At 36.4% G+C, this 19,961-nt stretch overlaps 1 protein-coding gene and 1 long non-coding RNA gene across 2 annotated transcripts in view; one reads left to right on the forward strand and one right to left on the reverse strand.

Annotated features, from left to right (window-relative positions):
* Window positions 1–19,961, reverse strand: part of LOC124596428 (nose resistant to fluoxetine protein 6-like) — a 183,020-nt gene that overhangs the window by 26,698 nt on the left and 136,361 nt on the right. The window contains exon 11 of the mRNA XM_047135560.1: window positions 13,299–13,500. Coding sequence (XP_046991516.1) covers window positions 13,299–13,500 — 202 coding nt within the window. The remainder of the gene's footprint in view (window positions 1–13,298; window positions 13,501–19,961) is intronic.
* LOC124596429 overlaps window positions 11,612–19,961 on the forward strand; it is a 39,193-nt gene continuing 30,843 nt past the window's right edge. Inside the window, exon 1 of the long non-coding RNA XR_006978296.1 lies at window positions 11,612–11,661. This is a non-coding gene — a long non-coding RNA (uncharacterized LOC124596429). The remainder of the gene's footprint in view (window positions 11,662–19,961) is intronic.

The raw sequence follows: 19,961 nt of genomic DNA on the forward strand, positions 1-19,961 counted from the left end.
AGTCTAGGAGTATTTAATTTGGTGTTCTGCATTTTTAAATGTTTAACTACCATAATGACTTGTCTCATATCATGTAGTACTCTCTGTCCCCAAAATGATTCAAAGGATTAATAAAGAATGAATGAATGAATGAGCAGAACATTTGGATTCAAATTGTGATAAGGCATAAATGAAACAGAGTACTTCTTTTAATCACATTGAGGCATTCTTGTAAATAGGAGTATGATGATATAGTGCTTTTTATGGTTTGTACTGAAAAGGTTATCATAAAAAGAGGTGGAAAGTATGTCAAAGATGTAAGCCATAACTGATTGGATAGTGCAGATTATACCCTCTTATCTGGTGTTCATATGGAAAGCAGATAAAATTGGACAGTACCTATGGTCTTGGGCTTCATTCCTTGTTTCTCCATTTCATTTTATGAGAAGTTTAGTTGAAAATGGTAATAAAGAAATAAAAACACGCAGGCTAAAAAAGTGGAAGAAACAGAAGAAAGTGACTTCAGACAAAAACTGTAAGAAAATTTAGAGCATGCAAATGATTTAGCTCCCGGGATTGGAATGACTCCTTACCCTCTCCCTTAAAACCCAAATCCTTTTGTCTTTCCCTCGCCTTCCCTCTTTCCTGACGAGGCAACCGTTGGTTGCGAAAGCTAGAATTTTGTGTGTATGTTTGTGTTTGTTTGTGTGCCTATTGACGTGCCAGCACTTTCGTTTGGTAAGTCACATCATCTTTGTTTTTAGATACTATGTAAACATATTAAAGACAGTGTTAGGTGCTGGAATATGGATTTTCACTACTCTGACCACAAATACCAGCTTGTAGAGTATGTAAACACAAGCATCCCAAAAATGAAAAAAGGTATCGAAAATAAAAGAATCCTAAAAGAGGGTAACATCCTTGCCCTAAGAAATAAATTAGCTGTAGAGGACTTGGATCTGGTTTACCAGACTGAAGGATCTGAAAACAAATGGGCCAAATTCTATAAGACACTTTGACAGATGCTACCCTGTTAATAAAATACAAAGAGTGTTCACCCATAACCAAAGTGCAAAAACCAACAGACTGATACTTCCAGCAAATATGATAAAACTCAGGCAAAACATCCAGGACCTGGATGTGTTACACAAGTCAACAAACCTGCAGGTTTTTAAGGCCAAGTACAATGAAGCCAACAAAATCTTTAAGAAAGAGCTTTCAAATCTAAGAAAACAGATATACAGCAGTGAAATAGCTCAATCAGATAATATAGCCAAGACCTCATGGAGAATTGTAAATCAATTTCGCAAAGCCACACCGAAGCCAGAAACTGAAATTTTAATTATAAGACATGAAGGAAACAAAATTAAAGATCCTAATAAAGTCTGCAATGTTTTCAATAAATACTTTATATCTGTAGCTGTTAGTCAAATTAATAACACAGTTGTGAGTAGTGAGGTAAAGCTCTGCCCCTTTGAAGAGCCACTTTTTGAATTCAAACAATAAAGTGAAAAAGAAATAGGCAGGATAATAAATAACCTAAAGAATAAGTTCTCATCTGGATGGGATGGTTTGAGTAGTATCGTGATTAAAAAATGTAATAAGGAATTAGTTAAAATAATCACACACCTGGTGAACTGCAGTATCAGAGAACATACATTTCCAAATGTATTGGAATGGAGCACAGTTAAACCAGTGCGTAAAAAAGGATCCAAGGAAGAGGTTTCAAATTTCAGGCCCATATCATTAATACCTGTCTTCAGCAAAGTATTTGAAGTTGTGCTGCTGACACAACTTAGTGACTATTTCTTGAAAAATAAGTTCCTAACAGAGACACAACATGGATTCCGAAAAGATCATAGTACTATCACAGCAATTACAGAATTTCTTCACAAAACGTATGGTGCCCTTGATCAAGGAATGCAAACAGCTGGCATATTTCTAGACCTTACTAAAGCCTTTGATTTGGGAAACCATGAGTTACTTTTAAGTAAACTTGAGTCATACAATGTAAATGCTGCATCCATGGTTCAAATGGTTCAAATGGCTCTGAGCACTATGGGACTTAACATCTATGGTCATCAGTCCCCTAGAACTTAGAACTACTTAAACCTAACTAATCTAAGGACAGCACACAACACCCAGCCATCACGAGGTAGAGAAAATCCCTGACCCCGCCGGGAATCGAACCCGGGAACCCGGGCGTGGGAAGCGAGAACGCTACCGCACGACCACGAGATGCGGGCACTGCATCCATGCAATTGCTGGCTACATATTTATTTAACCGCATGCAGTGTACAAAGCTGACTTACAAAATCAATAATCAGATCATTAATTTCCAGTCCAAATATGAGACAATCACACAAGGTGTACCCCAGGGCTCAATTTTGGGCCCTTTCCTTTTCCTAGTGCACATAAATGATATAGAGCAACCTTTCAACTCCCAATTGGTAACCTATGCAGACGATACTTCACTGTTATTTCTTGGTAAACAAAATGATGAGTTAACATTGGTAGCAACTGAGGGACTACAGCAAATAACTACTTATTTCCAAGATCAAGGTTTGAAAGTTAATATCAGTAAATCTCAGTTATTGACATTTAAACTTACAAACTCACACCAAACCTCTATCAGTAACATAGGTGGAATTGAAGTAGTGGACTCAGAAGGCTGCAGATTTCTAGGTATTCACCTAGATGAAAATCTAAGATGGGTAAACCATATCAAATTTTTTTTCAATAAAATCAGCAGTTCATTACATCTAATCAGCCAGTTATCAAAAGTAGTTCCACATCAGACATTAAAAACAATTTATTATGGAACCATTTTTGCACAGATTAATTACGGGATAGAGATATGGGGTTGTGCTGCCGACATACATATGAACAGAATATTAACCCTACAGAAAAGAGCAATCAGAATTATCCATGGATTAGGGTATAGAGATTCATGCAGGGAAATCTTTGTTCATCATAAATACCTCACAGTCTACTCACTGTATCTTTACAAATTAATTATATTTTTTGTGACACATCAAAAGAAAGAAACAAAGTGCTCTGATATGCATGCCTATAATACAAGAAATAAAGACTGCTACTACAGACAAAGAACAAAATTAAAAACAACAGACCATAGTCCTTGCATTAGTGGTCAAATATGGTACAACAGATTACCGAGCTCTATAAGGTGCCACAAAGGGAACTTATTCAAAGTGAGACTGAAACATTTCTCTTGATTGACAAGTGTTTATACTCTTTAAGTGAATATTAATATTAAACTAAAATAAATTATTGTGTGTGTGTCTATATATATATATATATATATATTTATTTATTTATTTATTTATTTTGTACTAAACTTGTAAAAAAATGCTATGACGTTTGCAAAAGACACCAGTTGGTGTCTCCATGCAAAAAAAAATACAATAAATAAATAAATAAAACTATGTGAACACAAAATATATTAAGTTTATTCATGTTGAAGGTAAATATCCAGACCTTTCACCAAACGCTCATCCTTTTGAGGCATCTTGCATTTCACTGTAGTTTTCTCAGAAATGCAGCATCTAGTGCAGTTGTACAGACTTTTATATTTTGACTTCCATTTAATTCTGGTATGTTGTTATGTTTGTTGGTACACTTGAGAGTGAGCAAATGCTTGAAACTAACTAGTTATGTTTAACAAAGCAGTCATTTAAAATAACAGCCTGAAAGACACAATGTTTTCATAAGTGTCTATTAGTCATGGAGAAAGACCTATCAGGCTGAGATTACTGGCTAACTGTGGAGGCCAAATAACTCTGGTTATGAGACTAATTTACAGATCCTTGCTACAAAGTCACAGAATGTGTCATACAACTGAATATTTACTGTTAGTAATATGGAGTACCTATGTATATTACGCACATTTGTAATTTCTTGTTATTTTTTAGTAAATGAAGCTGGACAGTGTTTGCTAAAAAGTATATATCTGGCAGTACAATCTGATGCTAAAATCTTGATCTCCATCCCTCCTTCAAGGAAGTAAGTTATTCATACTTCACCTTAGTCTGCCTAGACATTAATGGATGTTGGTGACCATATGATGCATCTTTTTCTATGACCCACAGTATATAGTAGTTGGTCTGCATTTGGTAATCATGTCAAGTGCTGTATGTTATCCAACCAAGACATTCTTCTTCACTTTTTTCTTCTTTTACCCTCAATCTTCACTTCTATTATGAACTGCTGTAGCAAAACGTATATCAAAGGTGTGTAGTTTTTCTTTTATTTAGACGTTGTTAATGTTTCTCACTGTTTCTGTATTTGTCGCAATACTTCAGTGTTATTTACTCTTGCTGTCCACAATATTTTAAGCAGTCTGCAGTAAGTACACATTTGAAAAACCTTGATCTTCCTTGCTGTTTTCATATTTAGTGGCCATCTTTCAGAACTGTGTAGAAGAGTAGACCATATGTAGATCTAATAAATCAGACTCTAAGGTTTCGGAGTATGCCTGTACTCGTGAGAATATTCTTAAATTTTATGAAGGCATTACATGCTTTCTCTATGCAACATTTTATCTCCATGTCTGACCTCCAATAGTGTATTATCAGCACAATGAACGTTGTTGATCAAGACTCCATTAATCTTTATGGCTTTTTCTATATCATCAATGCTTCCTGAAAAATACTCTCTGAGTATATAGCCGATGTTAATCCAGTAAAGAATTATGGAGTGTCTTTTTGGAGAACAAAAATCTCCTTCATGGGAATCAACATGATTTCTGCAAACAGAGATCTTGTGAAATTCAGCTTTCTATGTTCCTCCACGAAATTCATAGAACCACAGAAAACAGCACTCAGATTATTTCTACATTTATTGACTTCTATAAAACATTTTGTTTCATACTGTAGCTCATTCAACAAAAATTTAGTTTACAGAAAACTGTATCAACATTGTGACTGGACTGAGGACTTCCAAGCACATAGAACTCAATACATAGTTCTTAATTGAGCATAATCCAGGAGCACCCCAAGGGAGTGTAGCAGGATCATTACTGTTCACTATATATATGTAAATGATCTCTTAGGCAATGTCAGAAGCTTCATGAGGCTGTTTATATGTTATATTGTTATACACAGGAAGTTCAAAAGCCAGCAAACTGTCATGAAATACAGGATGCGTCCAGAGGGTCACATAATGGAGGGAATGCTAGTTGAGCCTAAGCATCAATAGGCAATTGTGCATAAATAGTTGGAAGGATCCACTGCTGTTTGTTTACACTATTGACATAGGTCACTGGAAATAGTGATGACCACATAAATATCCAGGAGTAACAACCTGAAGCAATCTAAGAAGGAATGACTAAATGAAACTAATTGTGGGAAAGAAGATGCCAGGCTGTCCCACTGGAAGATTCCTACAGAAATCTAACTCATCCATGAAAGAGGTGACTTACAAAATGCATGTTCAGCCACTTCATGAGAATGGCTTATCAATGCTGGACCTTTACCAGGTAGGATTAATAGAGAATATCCAAATAAGGGTGACACATTTGGTATGTGTGACACTATTTTGGAGATGCTCATCAAACTGCACTAGTAGATTCTACAAGGGATGTATTGTACTCTAAACAAGGTTACCGTTAAAATTCAGAGATTACATGTTTATTTTTCCTATATGTTGCCATCATTGTGGTTTTCAGTTGAACACTGATTTGCTGCAGCTCTGCTCACTAGTCTATCCTGCACAAACCTCTTCATCTCTGCGTGATGACTACAGGCTATGTTCATTGGAACCTGATAACTGTAGTTAAGTCTCAATCTTACTTTAAAATTTTTATCTCTCACGCTTCCATTCTCTACCAAACTGACAATTCCTTGATGCCTTAGGATGTGTCGTGTTGATTTTTTTTCTCCCCAAGTCAATTCATTACCTCCTCATTAGTTATCTGATCTACCCATAAAATCTTCAGAATTCTCCTGTACCACCATATTCAAAACACTTTTGTCTGAACTGTTAATGTCAATGTTTAATTCCGGAACATATAATTACATTTAAATTTACATTCAGTGTTGACAAATTTCTTCTTTTCAGAAAGGCTTTCCTTTTTATTGCTAGTTTGTATTGTTTGTATTTTATATCCTATTTACTTCTACCATTATCAGCTACCAAAATGGAAAAACTTATCTACTATGTTTAGTATTTCATTTCCTAATCTAATTCCCTCAGCATCACCTAATTTAGGCTACATTCCATTACCCTTGTTTTACTATCATTGGTGTAACTTTCCATTCAATTAATCTTCCAAGGCCATTGCTGACAAACAGAATTACAATGTAACTGACAAACCACAATTTTTTATTACTCCTCTATTAACTTTAATCCCCATTCCAAATTTATCCTTGGTTTGCTTCACAACTTGATCTATGGACAGACTGAATAACACTAGGGATGGGCAACAAATGTAGATTTGGTTTTTTACAGTATTATCTAATCTGTTCCTATATTTCTGAGGGAAAGGCATCTACTCCAGATGCTTTGTTTCATCTTAGATCTTTTAATGCTCTGTCAGAGTCTTGTCATATTATCATATCTGCCATCTCACTTTAATCTACTCCCTCTTCTCTTTCTAAAGTTTTGTCATCAAGTTTGTTTCCCTTCTATATGTTCCTTTCAATTCTCAGTCTTCTCTTTTTTGCTTAGTACTGGCTTACCATCTGAGCTCTTGAGATTCATACAATCTCTTCTATTTTCTCTAAATGTCTCTTTATTTTTCCTGTAGGTGCCATCTATATTTCTAGCCATACCTGAAAATAATTTTGCATTTTTTACAGATATCTGTATTCCCTTTTGTCTTCTACATCTACTGCATTTTTATACATTCTTCTTTTGCCAATTATACTCTATATGTCAAATGTTTGCTGAACATTTCTGCTGTGTCTTGTCTTTCTGCCTAGTTTATCCTCTGTGCTTTGATTGTTGTATCTCTCAGCGCTACCCTTTTATCTTCTATTGTATTTCTTTCTCCGGCTTCAGTCAACTATTGCCTAATGCTCCCTTTGAAACCCTCACTAACCTCTGGTTCTTTCAGTTTATCTAAGTTTAGTCTCCTAAATTTCCAACATTTTTGCAAATTCTTTAGCTTAAATCTGTAGTTCATAACCAATAAATTATGGTCATAGTCAACATCTGCCTCTGGAAATATTTTGAAGTTTAAAATCTGGTTTTGAAAACTCTGTCTTACAAGCATTATTAGACCAAATGTTAGCAAAGAACAAATTGTGCCCTGTGCAAAAATCTGCCAGGCAGCTTCCTCTTTCATTCCTGTTCCCCATTCCATGCTCCCCTACTATTTTTCCTTCTCTTGCTTTTTGTACCATAAGACTTCAGTTCATCATCATGATTAAATTTTCTTGCCCCATAACTGTCTGAATAATTTATTTTATCTCATCATTCATTATGTCTATAGCAGTGCTGACCAGAGCAAGAGCTTGTTGCAGTAATCACACTACTTGCTGTAATTACCTGGCACAGAATTTTGTCACCTCACTCAGGTCAGCACAATGTCACAATTACTCTGTCAAAGAGCAACAGTTTTACTGAAATCCAGAATGCTTCAGCAGCATAGCAGCAAGTGGCCGACATGACAGATAGTGCAACTGCTTACCAGCACACCCAACCATGCCACAGTTTGCACCCTATATCTCAACACTTTCATTACTCGCCACGGCTAGGACAAACCTTCCCACCCACCCACCCTGCTAGCAGCATAGCAGTGCCTGACTGTATTGCCAGCACCTAATGGAGCTTTGCTGCCTTATCTGGAATGTCTACTATGCAAGGCCGCTATGCTCCCAAGACAAGCTGAGCTTGGTAGCCAGAGGTGACTATATGAGAACTCTTTGTTGTTGAGGACTGAGGGTTTGATGCCCAACCCTTCCTGTAGATGTGAGCTCAAAATTCTGTGGTAATACGAACTAAACAAATAAATCAACTGACACCAAGCTGAATGTGACTTGAGTTGTGAATGCCTCTCTACTAGAAAATCCCAAGGCCCTAGCTTCATTGCCCCTATTTTCATTGTCTGCAGAGCTGGTAGCTTACACTGCTGTGATGGGTGTTGGTTTTGTATCCATCTTAGCTATGACACTGTGTTCACTGTACCGTTCATTGTGGCTTAGCAACATTCCCATTTTCTCATTCATTAGATTTATTCCAGCATTATCCCTATTCAGTTTTGTATTGATTATCCTGTACTCATCTGACCTAAAGTCTTGATCTTCCTGTCACCATGTGCCACTAATTTCCACTACAATGGAAAATCCAGGATAGAATAAGGACAATATTATGAAAAGGCTAGACTGCTACTCGCCATATAGTGGAAATGCTGAGTCACAGACAGGCATGACAAAAAGATTACTAAGCCCATAAGCTTTTGGCCAGAAGAGCTTCTTGTGAAATAGACAACATACACACTGGCCTTGGTAGGCAGAGACAATGGTCATGTATGTGTGAGCTACCTTTGCGTAAATGTGTGTTTGTGTATATGTTATCTATTTCATAAGAAGGTACTCTCGCCAATAGCTTACATGTTTAGAGTCTTTTTGTTATGCCTGTCTGTGACTCAACATCTCTGCTATATGGTGAGTAGCAGTTTATACTTTTCATAATATTGTCATAATTTCCACTACACCTAATTTCAATCTATCTGTTTCCATTTTCAAGTTCTTTAAACTATCTACCTGCTTAAGGGATCTAACATTCCTTGCTCTGACCAGTAGAAAACGTTTTTTCTTTCCTGATGACAACATTAGCCCCTACTCTGAGAGCTGAATGGGACACTATTTTATGTTTGAAATATTTCACCCAAGACGATACCATCATCATTAAGCCATTCAGTAGAGCTGCATGTCTTCAGGAAACATAATGCTGGTAGTTTCCCCCTAATTTTCAGCCATTCACAATACCGATACAGCAAGACCATGTTATCTAATTTTATAAGTCAGATTAGTTGATCATCCAGACTATTGTTCCTGCAACTACGGAAAAGGCTCCTGCCCATCTTCAGGAACCATTCATTAGTCTGGCCTCTCCACAGATACCCTCCCAATATGATTGCATTATAGTACACCTGTTTTTATTATTAATGCACACAATAACGATTCTTATGACACAGCACAAGACTCAGTATAATTTCTTCATGACTTTAAATGATCGATGTAATTTCACTAATGAACTTAATTAGCACAAAACATCTGAGCAATCTTTAGGTGACTTTTTCTCTATTTTTTACTATATTTGACCTGAACCTAAAAACCACAATTACAGGTAACTGAAAGAAGGGCATCTGATGATTGTAGACTACTGTGGAAATAGGCAATACTCATTTAATTAAATTTACTTAGACTTAACGTTCATGGATCTCATGAGTCCCACTCTCAGGACAGACAAAATTAAATGTAAGTCCTCATTCCTACCACACACATGCCTCACAAAATGACCATGATGAGAAAATCAAAGACCAGAGCTCATTCTGACAGTAATTGTTTCCCATGTACAATTCCCAAATGGAACAAAGAAGGGAGAAAAAGACAATGGTACCAGAGGTACCCTCTATCACATGCCTTAAGGTGGCTTGTGGATTACAGAAGTGGATGTAGATGTAGATTCTGTACTAAAAATAATATATCCTCATTTATTTGAACAAATTAGTCGAACACAACATGGTCACTACTTCAGACTGTACATTACCTGAGTATTAGTCCATTTGTCCAAGTTTCAGCTCTGGCTAATCTTAGAACACTGCAATTTAATGTCACCCTCATTTATTTATTTAGAGTAACGCATATACCCTAATTTTACAATATTAGTATGTGTTCCAAGTTACACAGTCAAGCATCAGTAGGCCTACAGAACTCAGGAAGCTGTTTTACTCACAGACATTTATTACATTTATGCATGCTAAGGAATGTATTGTTTCAATCAGCCTGTTGCAACTGTTGAGTTACTGAGCTGTGAGAGAAGAAAAAGGAAAAGACAGAGAGAGAGGTAGAGAGAGAGAAAGAGAGAGAGAGAGAAGGGAGGGGGAGCAGAATTCAAGTGTGCTGAAGGAAAAGACTTTCTTGTTATTAACAATGGATTCCTGAACTACCTATGCAAAACTAGTGAGACCTTGGTCTTTCCAACAGCAGTAATAATACAGACAATGAGGTGAGCAGGACATTACACAATATAACAGCTATACTAAGGAAAATATAAGTATGTCACTAAGAGAAAATAATTGTCACTAAAATGAAGTACAGCATAAACCAAAGTTTGTAGAAAGACTATGCATTTTAGAAAGAAAAACATGCGCCATAAATACAAATAAATGAATCATGTGATCAATAGAAGGCGATTTACTTGCACATGTCTCTTGTGAATGAGCTCAGTATATCCTGACAGCACATCTTCCTCAACAACATGGATGACAGCAGCAGCACCTTTACCTTTTACTTGTAGTACGTTTCATAAAATGATCATTACAGGAAACATCAAAGAAATTAAAGTCATTTGTGCAGTACACCAATAGTAATTTTAACAGAAATGAGTAAATGATAATGATACAAATAGTCCCTCAGTTACATGCTGTAATGTGGCTTGTGCAAATGCAGTTGTAAGTGGCACAGGATGAGCTAATGCATCTGTGAAAATTAAATCAGCAGCTTAGTTGGCGATCTGAGTCTGTATCTTTCACGTGCAATTTGTTTTGGAAACAAAAAGGAACTTATCTATGTTAATTATATCTTAAAAGAATCACTGTCAAATATTTAGCTTCACTAATGAGCCACAGTTATCCAAAATTATGTTTGTAAATGGATATGTTATGGGCTAATTACTGGAGCAAAGTTGAATGACCTTGAACATGAATACTAATATAATTGTTCTCACTGTGGTACAGAACTGTTGCTTACTTTGTAGCCCTTTTTTTTTTTTTTTTTTTTTTTTTTTATTTTTTTTTTTTTTAATGAATGAATCCTGTGTGATTTAAGGTTAACAAAGTCATCATCACTTTTACAGAGGAATTACAACTTTGTGCCTGTTCTACATACTTCAGCATTTCACAAATAATTTCAGACATGGATAGCATAACAGATGTCTATGGCAGTACTGCCTCTATTGTATATACATGCAATTAAGTATACAACATAGAAAAGTAATTAGAATTACACTTAAGGATGTAGAAGGCTCACATTGTGATGAAGCAAGCTGGGATATTTTTACTTGGTGTCTTGTTTTGCCATCTGCCTCCTTAAAATTCATTTTTTTCATTTTTGAATTAATAAACATTAACATCTGTGAGTATAATATGCATTTTCATAAAAGAGAAAGTTTGGCCCTCAGTTTTAAAGAATATAACACTAGATATAATTTTGTGCTTATTTTTATGTATGTAATTATTATCTAATATGAATATAATGGAGGGAAACATTCCATGTGGGAAAAATATATCTAAAAAAAAAGATGATGTGACTTACCAAACGAAAGTGCTGGCAGGTCGATAGACACAAAAACAAACACAAACATACACACATCCTTTCGTCTTTCCCTCTCCTTCCCTCTTTCCTGACGAAGCAACGGTTGGTTGTGAAAGCTTGAATTTTGTGTGTATGTTTGTGTTTGTTTGTGTGTCTATCGACCTGCCAGCACTTTCGTTTGGTAAGTCACATCATCTTTGTTTTTCGATATAATTATTTTCTAATTTATTTTAATTATGCCTAGTTAGTATCTTTTGTTATAGGGTGAAATCAGTAATTGTTTCATAAATTAAATTCTATTGTTGACATATAAACAAATGTAAGTTCTGTACTAATCATAAATATTTGGAGGAACGACTAATTGTATTTTTAAAGGATCTATTTGGCTCTATTAGGGAACATGATAGCAAAGCCAGCCCTTAATTAATTCCAATGTAATAAACAGTTTTGTCAAAAGTATTGTTTGCATAATGATATCTGTTAATATCATATTTGCAGAAATAATTCAGCCTAACCCTTGTAGTAGAAGAAACTGTTAAAAGGAACAAATTTTTCAATGTATTCAGTTAATTTAATGAGTTAAGTTTTAATTGTAATTTCTGTAAATTTAACTGTGAACATTGTGTAGTTTCAGTACCTATTATTGTGAGGATATATAAGAGCCTGATTTTTGGTCCCAAAACTGTCAGTCCACGGCCGAATTTCAGACAAGAATCCTGTGTGTGTTAGAACAACAATGTTTCAACTAGACTGTGAAACAATTAGGTCATGTGTTAAAACAATGACAGGATCTGCTCCATATGTACCTTTCTATTCTTTGTGAACTTTGTGGTTAGGTTTTTACTGCTCGTAGATGTTCAATAGTAAACTATTGTAGCAGTATGTGGAGGTTTGCCTGCAAACTATTAATGAGGCTTATTGAAAGTTAAGCAATAGTGCACTGGCCATATAACTCTGTATTATTGGGGGAGGGGGGGGGGCTGTGAACAGTGAAATTAAAGTACTGTGAAATGCAACTGTGCACCTGTCAGCTACATTATTTACAGTAGTCTGTGTTGGAATTACAAACCCCATTTTTCTGCCAGCAGAGCAAATCAGTACATCGACACCGAGCACAATCAACGAAGAAATAAAGAAGGCAAACCTTCACAATGTGCTCCATCATGTGTTTACAGATGAGCCACATGTAGCTAGGAGGGGAGTTAACACAGTAAAAAAAGTGATATTTAAGGTTGCAGCCTCTGAAAAGAGAATGCTGTGGAGAGCAGATTTCAAATCACTCCCCTTGTTACAAGTAGCCTGAGGTTATAGCTCTATGTGTCTATTAAGGAACAGGACTGTGAATCTCACCACAACATAAGAGCTGTGTAATGCAAGATAACATACTATCAGGAATAAGAACATTGTGCACATATCATATAATCAGCAGCTAAAATATCTCTATACATATATCGGATATGAAGGAGTCTCTGTTAGAAGCAAATATCAAGGATTAAATGATATAGAATAAAATAATACTAGGAGCTTTTAGTAACTGACACAAATAATAATAGTTTTAGTTTTTTATGCTGATTCACATGTAGCCCTCAGACATTTTTGGATTTTACTATAGTGACATATGGAAAAAGAATAACTGCAGAATAACTTGTTGATCATGCACTCCGGAGTACTTATATGGAATCAGTACAGCCTAAATCTTAAGGCATCCATATCCAGCATCTGTCTGGTCTAAATTCTTCAGTTAAATGTTTAAAATTTTCCAAAAAATGCTAAAATGTTAGTAAGAAAATTAGAAAAAGTCTGTTGCAGAATACATACCCACAAAATGACCCATGTGTCCAAATGTCTGCAGTACTATGAAGGAGCACACTACCAAACCTATAGCCACTCGACATAGGGATCCATAAACAGCAGCCTCAAGGGGGTTAAGTGGACGAGTTGGTATAAAAAATATGTAGCCTGAGAGTACAGTGACCAGTCCTATAACCGCACTTATTGCCACTCCAGTATAAGCAAAGACCTGGAAAACAAGAGGAATCTGCAATATCATGGTTTATCAAGATAATCAAAGCACATAAGGAGATACACTGAATGATTCATGTGATAGCCTTCATCCTTCTCATAATAAATTCACACAAAATTTTTCACACTCAGTTTACAATGATATAAATAAAATTTCGCAACAGCTTTGCTATTTGGATCTGGCATATATACCAGACTGGGATTCAAGATCATACTTTCATGGGAAATGATCTTACAAACTGAACTACCCAGGAATGACTCACAAACCACCTGCTCATGTGATACTTGGAAAGCAGGAGAATGTACCAAGAAATTTATTCTGTAAGGCAAGGCTGGATTTGGATTTGGATTTGAATTTTGGATCAGTACCTAATTGTAGCCTGTTAGGGAGCATCAAAATAGCACACACTCCATTACTCAATGGAAGATTCGTTGTGCATATTATGACTAAGCCAATTTTCATAATATCCTATCTGGTGGAAGTGCTAGTATCAATGCAAAAGAGCTTCTGAGGAGCTAGTGAGTGGAAAGAGAGCCACTGGAAAACAGGTTGTGGGCATTCCCCCATGTAGCTCATTTGATATGAATATCTCTCAAAACAATGTGAGTATCTAGATGGAATTCCAATTTTAATTCCATAGGATTTTTCAAATGAGTGTATGGTCCACCACAGAATGAAAGATTTATTCTGGAAACAAAACAATACACCAAAAATGCAGAGTGGATTACATAATAATGTAATAAATTTTTTCATCACTCGTTGCTGTGTAAATTGCTGGTGAATCTTGTTGGTTGTGTAGTCCTGGTCCATGAAACTTTTTTTTGTTCCTAACATTTTGTCCAAATCTGTGTTTGACATCTTCAACAGTTCATAGGCTTCCATGGCCAGTGTCATTATTTTGGGTATTAGGCCACATTATTACAAAATACTAAAGCAATTAAATTGACAATGTTTTGACTGACTGTCTTCTGTCCTCTGAGGGTGGTTCACTGCTGGATGCTGTTGAATATCTGTCATTATACACTGTCTGTTTCAATTATCTGGTGATAACTGATGTCACATATCTTGGATGTCATTGGACGATTTGAAGGGAGGTAACTATGGAGGGCATGGCTGTATGGTAGGCTATTCCAGTGCTATTATGGTGACTGATTGGAAGGCAGCTGTAATAAAGTTCTGCATCTCAGAGTAATCAAATTCATATTCCAGAGTGGCTGCAAGATCCTAGATCTGTTGAGGCCCACTAAGAATCCCATGAATGCTCTCAACACTGCAAACATCTATGAACTTCAGTGTGAGTGCGGTGAAGTCTGTGTTGGCGAAACCAGGAGACCCATTAGCAATCACATGTCAGAGCATAAATGTTATGTGTGACTAGAACAGAACAACAAATCAGCTATAGCTGAACACCACCAGGAATGTGTCCATTCTATCAGCCTTCTAGAACCTCGTTTGCTTGTTCAGTGGCCAAGGATGCAGCAGCAAAAATAACAGAGGCTATTGAAATACTAAACAACTCTTGAGTCACAAACTTCAACATTATCAATGCCCTTATACACCATCAGTCGAGAATGCGTAAATCTCCTCCTATAGGATGGCATCTCCGTTCACCATCCAGTGCTGTTGCACGTGCAGCTGCATGAGGTCTGATGCTGTCTCTCCAGATTCATTATTGATATAGCCTTGTGCCAGCCTTTGGCCTTATCAACTTCCTGCAATATCAATGTGTAGTATACATTTTCTTTTCTTTCTTTTTTCCTTTTCTCCTTTTTTTTAAAAAAAAAAAAAAAAAACCAGGAGAGATAAAAAAATTAGTTTCTTGTGAATTTACCTCCTATTATTGAAACTGAAATAATTTTCCTTTCCTTACCTCCTGTGAGATTTCTTTTTCTTTTCTTTTTTTTCTTTTTTCTTTTTTTTTTTAAATGCATACTATACATAGATCTTGTCAAAAGCCAAGAAGCGATTCTTCTTGGCATTGTAGCTCTCAGGGGCACCCTGAGATGCTGTTTGTGTGATGTGCAGTATTGTGCTGACCTCACTTTGAGTGTGGCACATGACTCACTAGTTTTATTTAGGTTGGTGTGCAATTTTATTTGCAGCCACAAGTTGATAAGACCAAAGGTTGGTGCAAGGCTGTATGAACAATGAATCTGCAAAGACAGTGTCAGTCATTGTGCAGCTGCATATGCAACAGCATTGGACGGTGAATGGAGATGACATGTTATTGGAGGAGATTTAGGCATTCTCGGCTGATGGTGTATAAGGCCACTGATGATACAGAAGCTACTATGAGTAGTTAAGTCAGAGCACAATTGATTCAACAGGGCCTGTCCATGTTTTGCAGGTGTGTTTTTAACTTTACAGTTACAAAGAATGATACAGCTTATCATGGTAATGGTTTGATAAGTGTTGCAATTGTGCAGTATTCTGGTGATACAGTGAAAGCCAGCCAAAAGTGACACAGTTGTTTTCCAGGTATTTGTAGGGCTGGAGACTTTTAATAGAAGAGATGTGATTGCTTATTGCACATTTCAAGTGAACGATGTGCACAAGCGGGACATGGGTCAGTTGTATTTTACATCTATGATGTCCTTTGTTGTTACAACCAGCAATCATCATAAAATAAATGAGTCAGTGTCCATTGCTGCATGGTTTAGAGGTGATGGTGTTTGTAAAAAAATTAAAGTGTCTGGTGACATTACCTTCTATTATCGAAATGCCCTAACAGCATGATAGAGAGGATGGCAACAAGTTACCTAAGGCCTGGTTGCCAGTCATTCCAGACTGGTGGACTGTCTGTGTTTACCAACCAGCAAAACTACTGACCCCATTTTAACAGCATAAAAATTGGTCACAAGAGATCTGCCGTGCAGCCTTAATACTTCATTGCAGGAAGGCACTACCCCTGGGTACATGAAGCCAGTCTGCTGTTGCTTACTGATCAATCACTTACTACAATGGCACATACAACATGTGTCACTATGTGAGAGACATCAGTGACCATGTATGAAAGGTTCTGCATCATGGAGGCCAACTACAGTCGGCTAGAAAAGGAAGTCCTAGAAATTATATACCATTACAAAATTTCATCAAAGTCTCCATGGCAGAAAATTTTTTCTAGTGACTGCTCTGTTTCATCCTACAAAAGATATGCCTGACTGTACAGCAGCAACAATGCTGCAACAATGGTCATTACTTCTAATTATCAGTATGAATTTCTTTACCATTCCACAGCATAGCATGCAAAAGCAGACTCTACGCCTCACTTACCTATGGGAAGCTAACCGGACTTCAAAGAATCAGAAGTGTCTTATCTTCAAATTAATCAGTTTAATTTGCAACCACTGCAAGCTTTTCCCACTGATTGTCGGTGGATTGTACAAGAAGTTACTGAACAGGATCAGTCACTATGATTGCTCAGGTACTAAATTTGGATGAGTTGGCCTAGTAATCCAAAATCCATTCCAGGAGCAATAGCATGAAAATGCCATAGTCATCACAACAACCTTTCTCTCCAGAATTGTGTAATTTTATTGTGTATTCATAATGAATAAAAGTGAGTTATGATTTCCACATAACTGCAGCAAAATGTTTTGAAACTTTTACATAGAGGACATTTGGGAATCATCAGAACTAAACAGCCAGCACAGTAAACTTCTTTTGCCTAGTATACCAGTACACTTCTTACGTGCTCCTTACTTTGTTCTTCATGTGTTAATTTGCTTCCAAGGTAGCAGAATTTATTACATTTATCATCGTAATGGTTGCCAATTCTGATGTTAAGTTCATCATCAATCTCATTTCTGCTACTCCTCATTACTTTTGTCTTTCTTTGGTTTACTCTCAGTTCATATTCTGTGCTCCTTAGACTGTTCATCCCATTCAACACATCCTGTCATTCTTACTTTCTTTGAGGATAACATGTCATCAGCAATCACAGTGAATTTTAATCTCAATCATGAACTTTTCTGTTATATCTGTCATTGCTTCCTTGAAGTGTAGATTGAACACTAGGAACAGAATGCTAATCCCTGTCTTTCAACCTTTTTAATCTGAGCATATTGTTCTTGATCTTCCATTCTTATTGTTCTCACTTGATTCTTGTATATATTATCCATCTTTCCCAATATCTTACTACTATTTTCTCAGAATTTTGAATATCTTGCATCATTTTACATTCTCAATCACATTTTATTGTTTGACAAATCCTTTGAACATATTTCAATTTTTCTTACGTTTGATGCCTGAGCCACTGAGCTGATTGTGAGATAGTTCTTGCACTTTTTGCCATTGCTATCTTTGCAATTGTGTGGGTGATGTTTTTCCAAAAGTCTTATGGTATGTCTCCAGACTCATACATTTTGCACACCATCTTGTATAGTCATTTAGTTGGGACTTCTCTAGGAAATTTGTAAGTCTCAGAGGAATGTTATTATTCATTCTGCCTTATTTCAATGCAAGTTTCCCAAAGCTCTGTTAAACTCTGTCTCTATTACTAGTTCCCCAGTGTCACTCATATCAACTCGCATTTATTCCTCAGTCACATCATCAGACAACTTCTCTCCTCCATACAGGCCTTCAGTCTACTCTTTCTCCCTACCTATTTTCTCCTCTGCACCTAGCAGTGGGATTCCCATTGAACTCTTAATGTTGATGCCTTTGCTTTTAATTTCAGTGCAGGCTGTTTTGAATTTTGTCAAGTTGAACCAGTCCTTCTATGACTATTTCTTTTTTCAGTTTCATCAAGTTTTCTCTGCAGTCATTTTATCTTGGCTTCCCTGCACTTCATATTTACAGGATGGTTCAAAAAGAATATACATATTACATAGTACTATGTAGCCAAAACTATTGATTGCTGCATCACAGCTTGGTTATTGGAGGAATGAGTGGAATGAGTACATTGTCTAGTTTATATTCATTGCTGTTAGGTGTTGGTTGTTTTCCGTTTGCTTGGTTACTGTCACATGTTTCAAATGGCAGCTCTGCAGCAGAAATCATTTTATGTTCATGAGATTATGAAGTGCACCTCCATTATTACAGTGCAAAGACTTTTCAGATTGAGGTACAAAACTGATCCTCTAAATGGTTGGAACACTTGGAGATGCTGTTGACAGTCTGTATACACAAGACATTTATTAAAGGAAAGAGTTCTAGCCACCCTCATGTTTTGGATTAAAACATCACATGCATTCAATCTGCCTTCCAACAACATCATACAAAATCAACTTGTCATGCCAATTCAGAGTTACAACTGCCTACAACAGCAATTTGGCATGTTTTGAGACATCATTTGGTTATGAAGCCACACAAGTTATAGCTGTTATGGGCTCTAGGTCATGCCAACAACGCAAACATGTGATACTTTCTGAGAAGCTTCAGAATGTTATTGACAAGGATAAGAATGTTGTACAAAATGTCTTGTTCAGAGATGAAGCAACTTTCTACCTTAGTGGGAAAGCATTGAACATGTATAAGATTCACCCAAAGTCAATATGTTTTGTGCAATATCCAATTCTTCTGGTTATGGCCCATTCATCTCTGATGGAAACATGATTGATGGTCAGCTGTATTTTCTTATGTTACAAAACTGTTTCCGAGGCTGGGTGAGGACAACTTTGTTTTTCAAAAAGATGGGGCACCTCCTCACTGGAGTCACCAAGTGCATGCATATCTGAATGAACTGTACTGAACTGTTGGATTGGTCATCAAACAGTTTGCAACTAGCACTTCTCACCTCGCTTCTGTGGTCACTGGATTTGATCCTCTGTGACTTCTTTCTGCAGGGTTTAATTAAGGTCTATGTTTATGCACCAGCATTACCATAGAACCTAAAAGAGTTGAAGAACCGGATCTGTACTGCCATAACATCACTGATGATAGACATGCTTATCTGAGTGTGAGAAGAATTCGAGTATCAATGTGATATCGTTCATATCACTGGTGGAGGACATGTTGAACATCTGCAATATAAAGCTGAGAGATTCGTAAATATGTGTCTCAAGTGGCGTAGTTGTATGACTTGCAGTTTAATAAATATATGTGTTCAAAATATGTATATTCTTTCAGAAACACTCTGTATTTCATTCCTAAGTGACTCATATTTTTATATTCCTCAATTTCTCTGATAATTTTTGTACTTTATTCTTTCATTGATCAATTGAATTTCTTCCGTTACCCAAGATTTATTCACAGTTACATTCCTTGTACCTATGTTCATCTGTCCAACTTCTGTAATTGCTCTCTTTAGAGATGTCCATTCCTCTTCAGCTGAACTGTCTGTTGTAGTATTCCTCATCATGGTATCTACAGCATCAGAGAAATCCAAATTCATCTGACTATGCCTTATTGTTTCAGTACCTTCTTCTTAACACATCGATTCTTGGCAGATGAGTCTCTTAAAATTCAACCTACTCTTCATCATTACTAAATTGTGATTCGAGTCTATATCTGCTCCT

This window comes from Schistocerca americana, chromosome 2 (assembly GCF_021461395.2).
Source record: "Schistocerca americana isolate TAMUIC-IGC-003095 chromosome 2, iqSchAmer2.1, whole genome shotgun sequence".
NCBI classification, from domain to species: domain Eukaryota; kingdom Metazoa; phylum Arthropoda; class Insecta; order Orthoptera; family Acrididae; genus Schistocerca; species Schistocerca americana.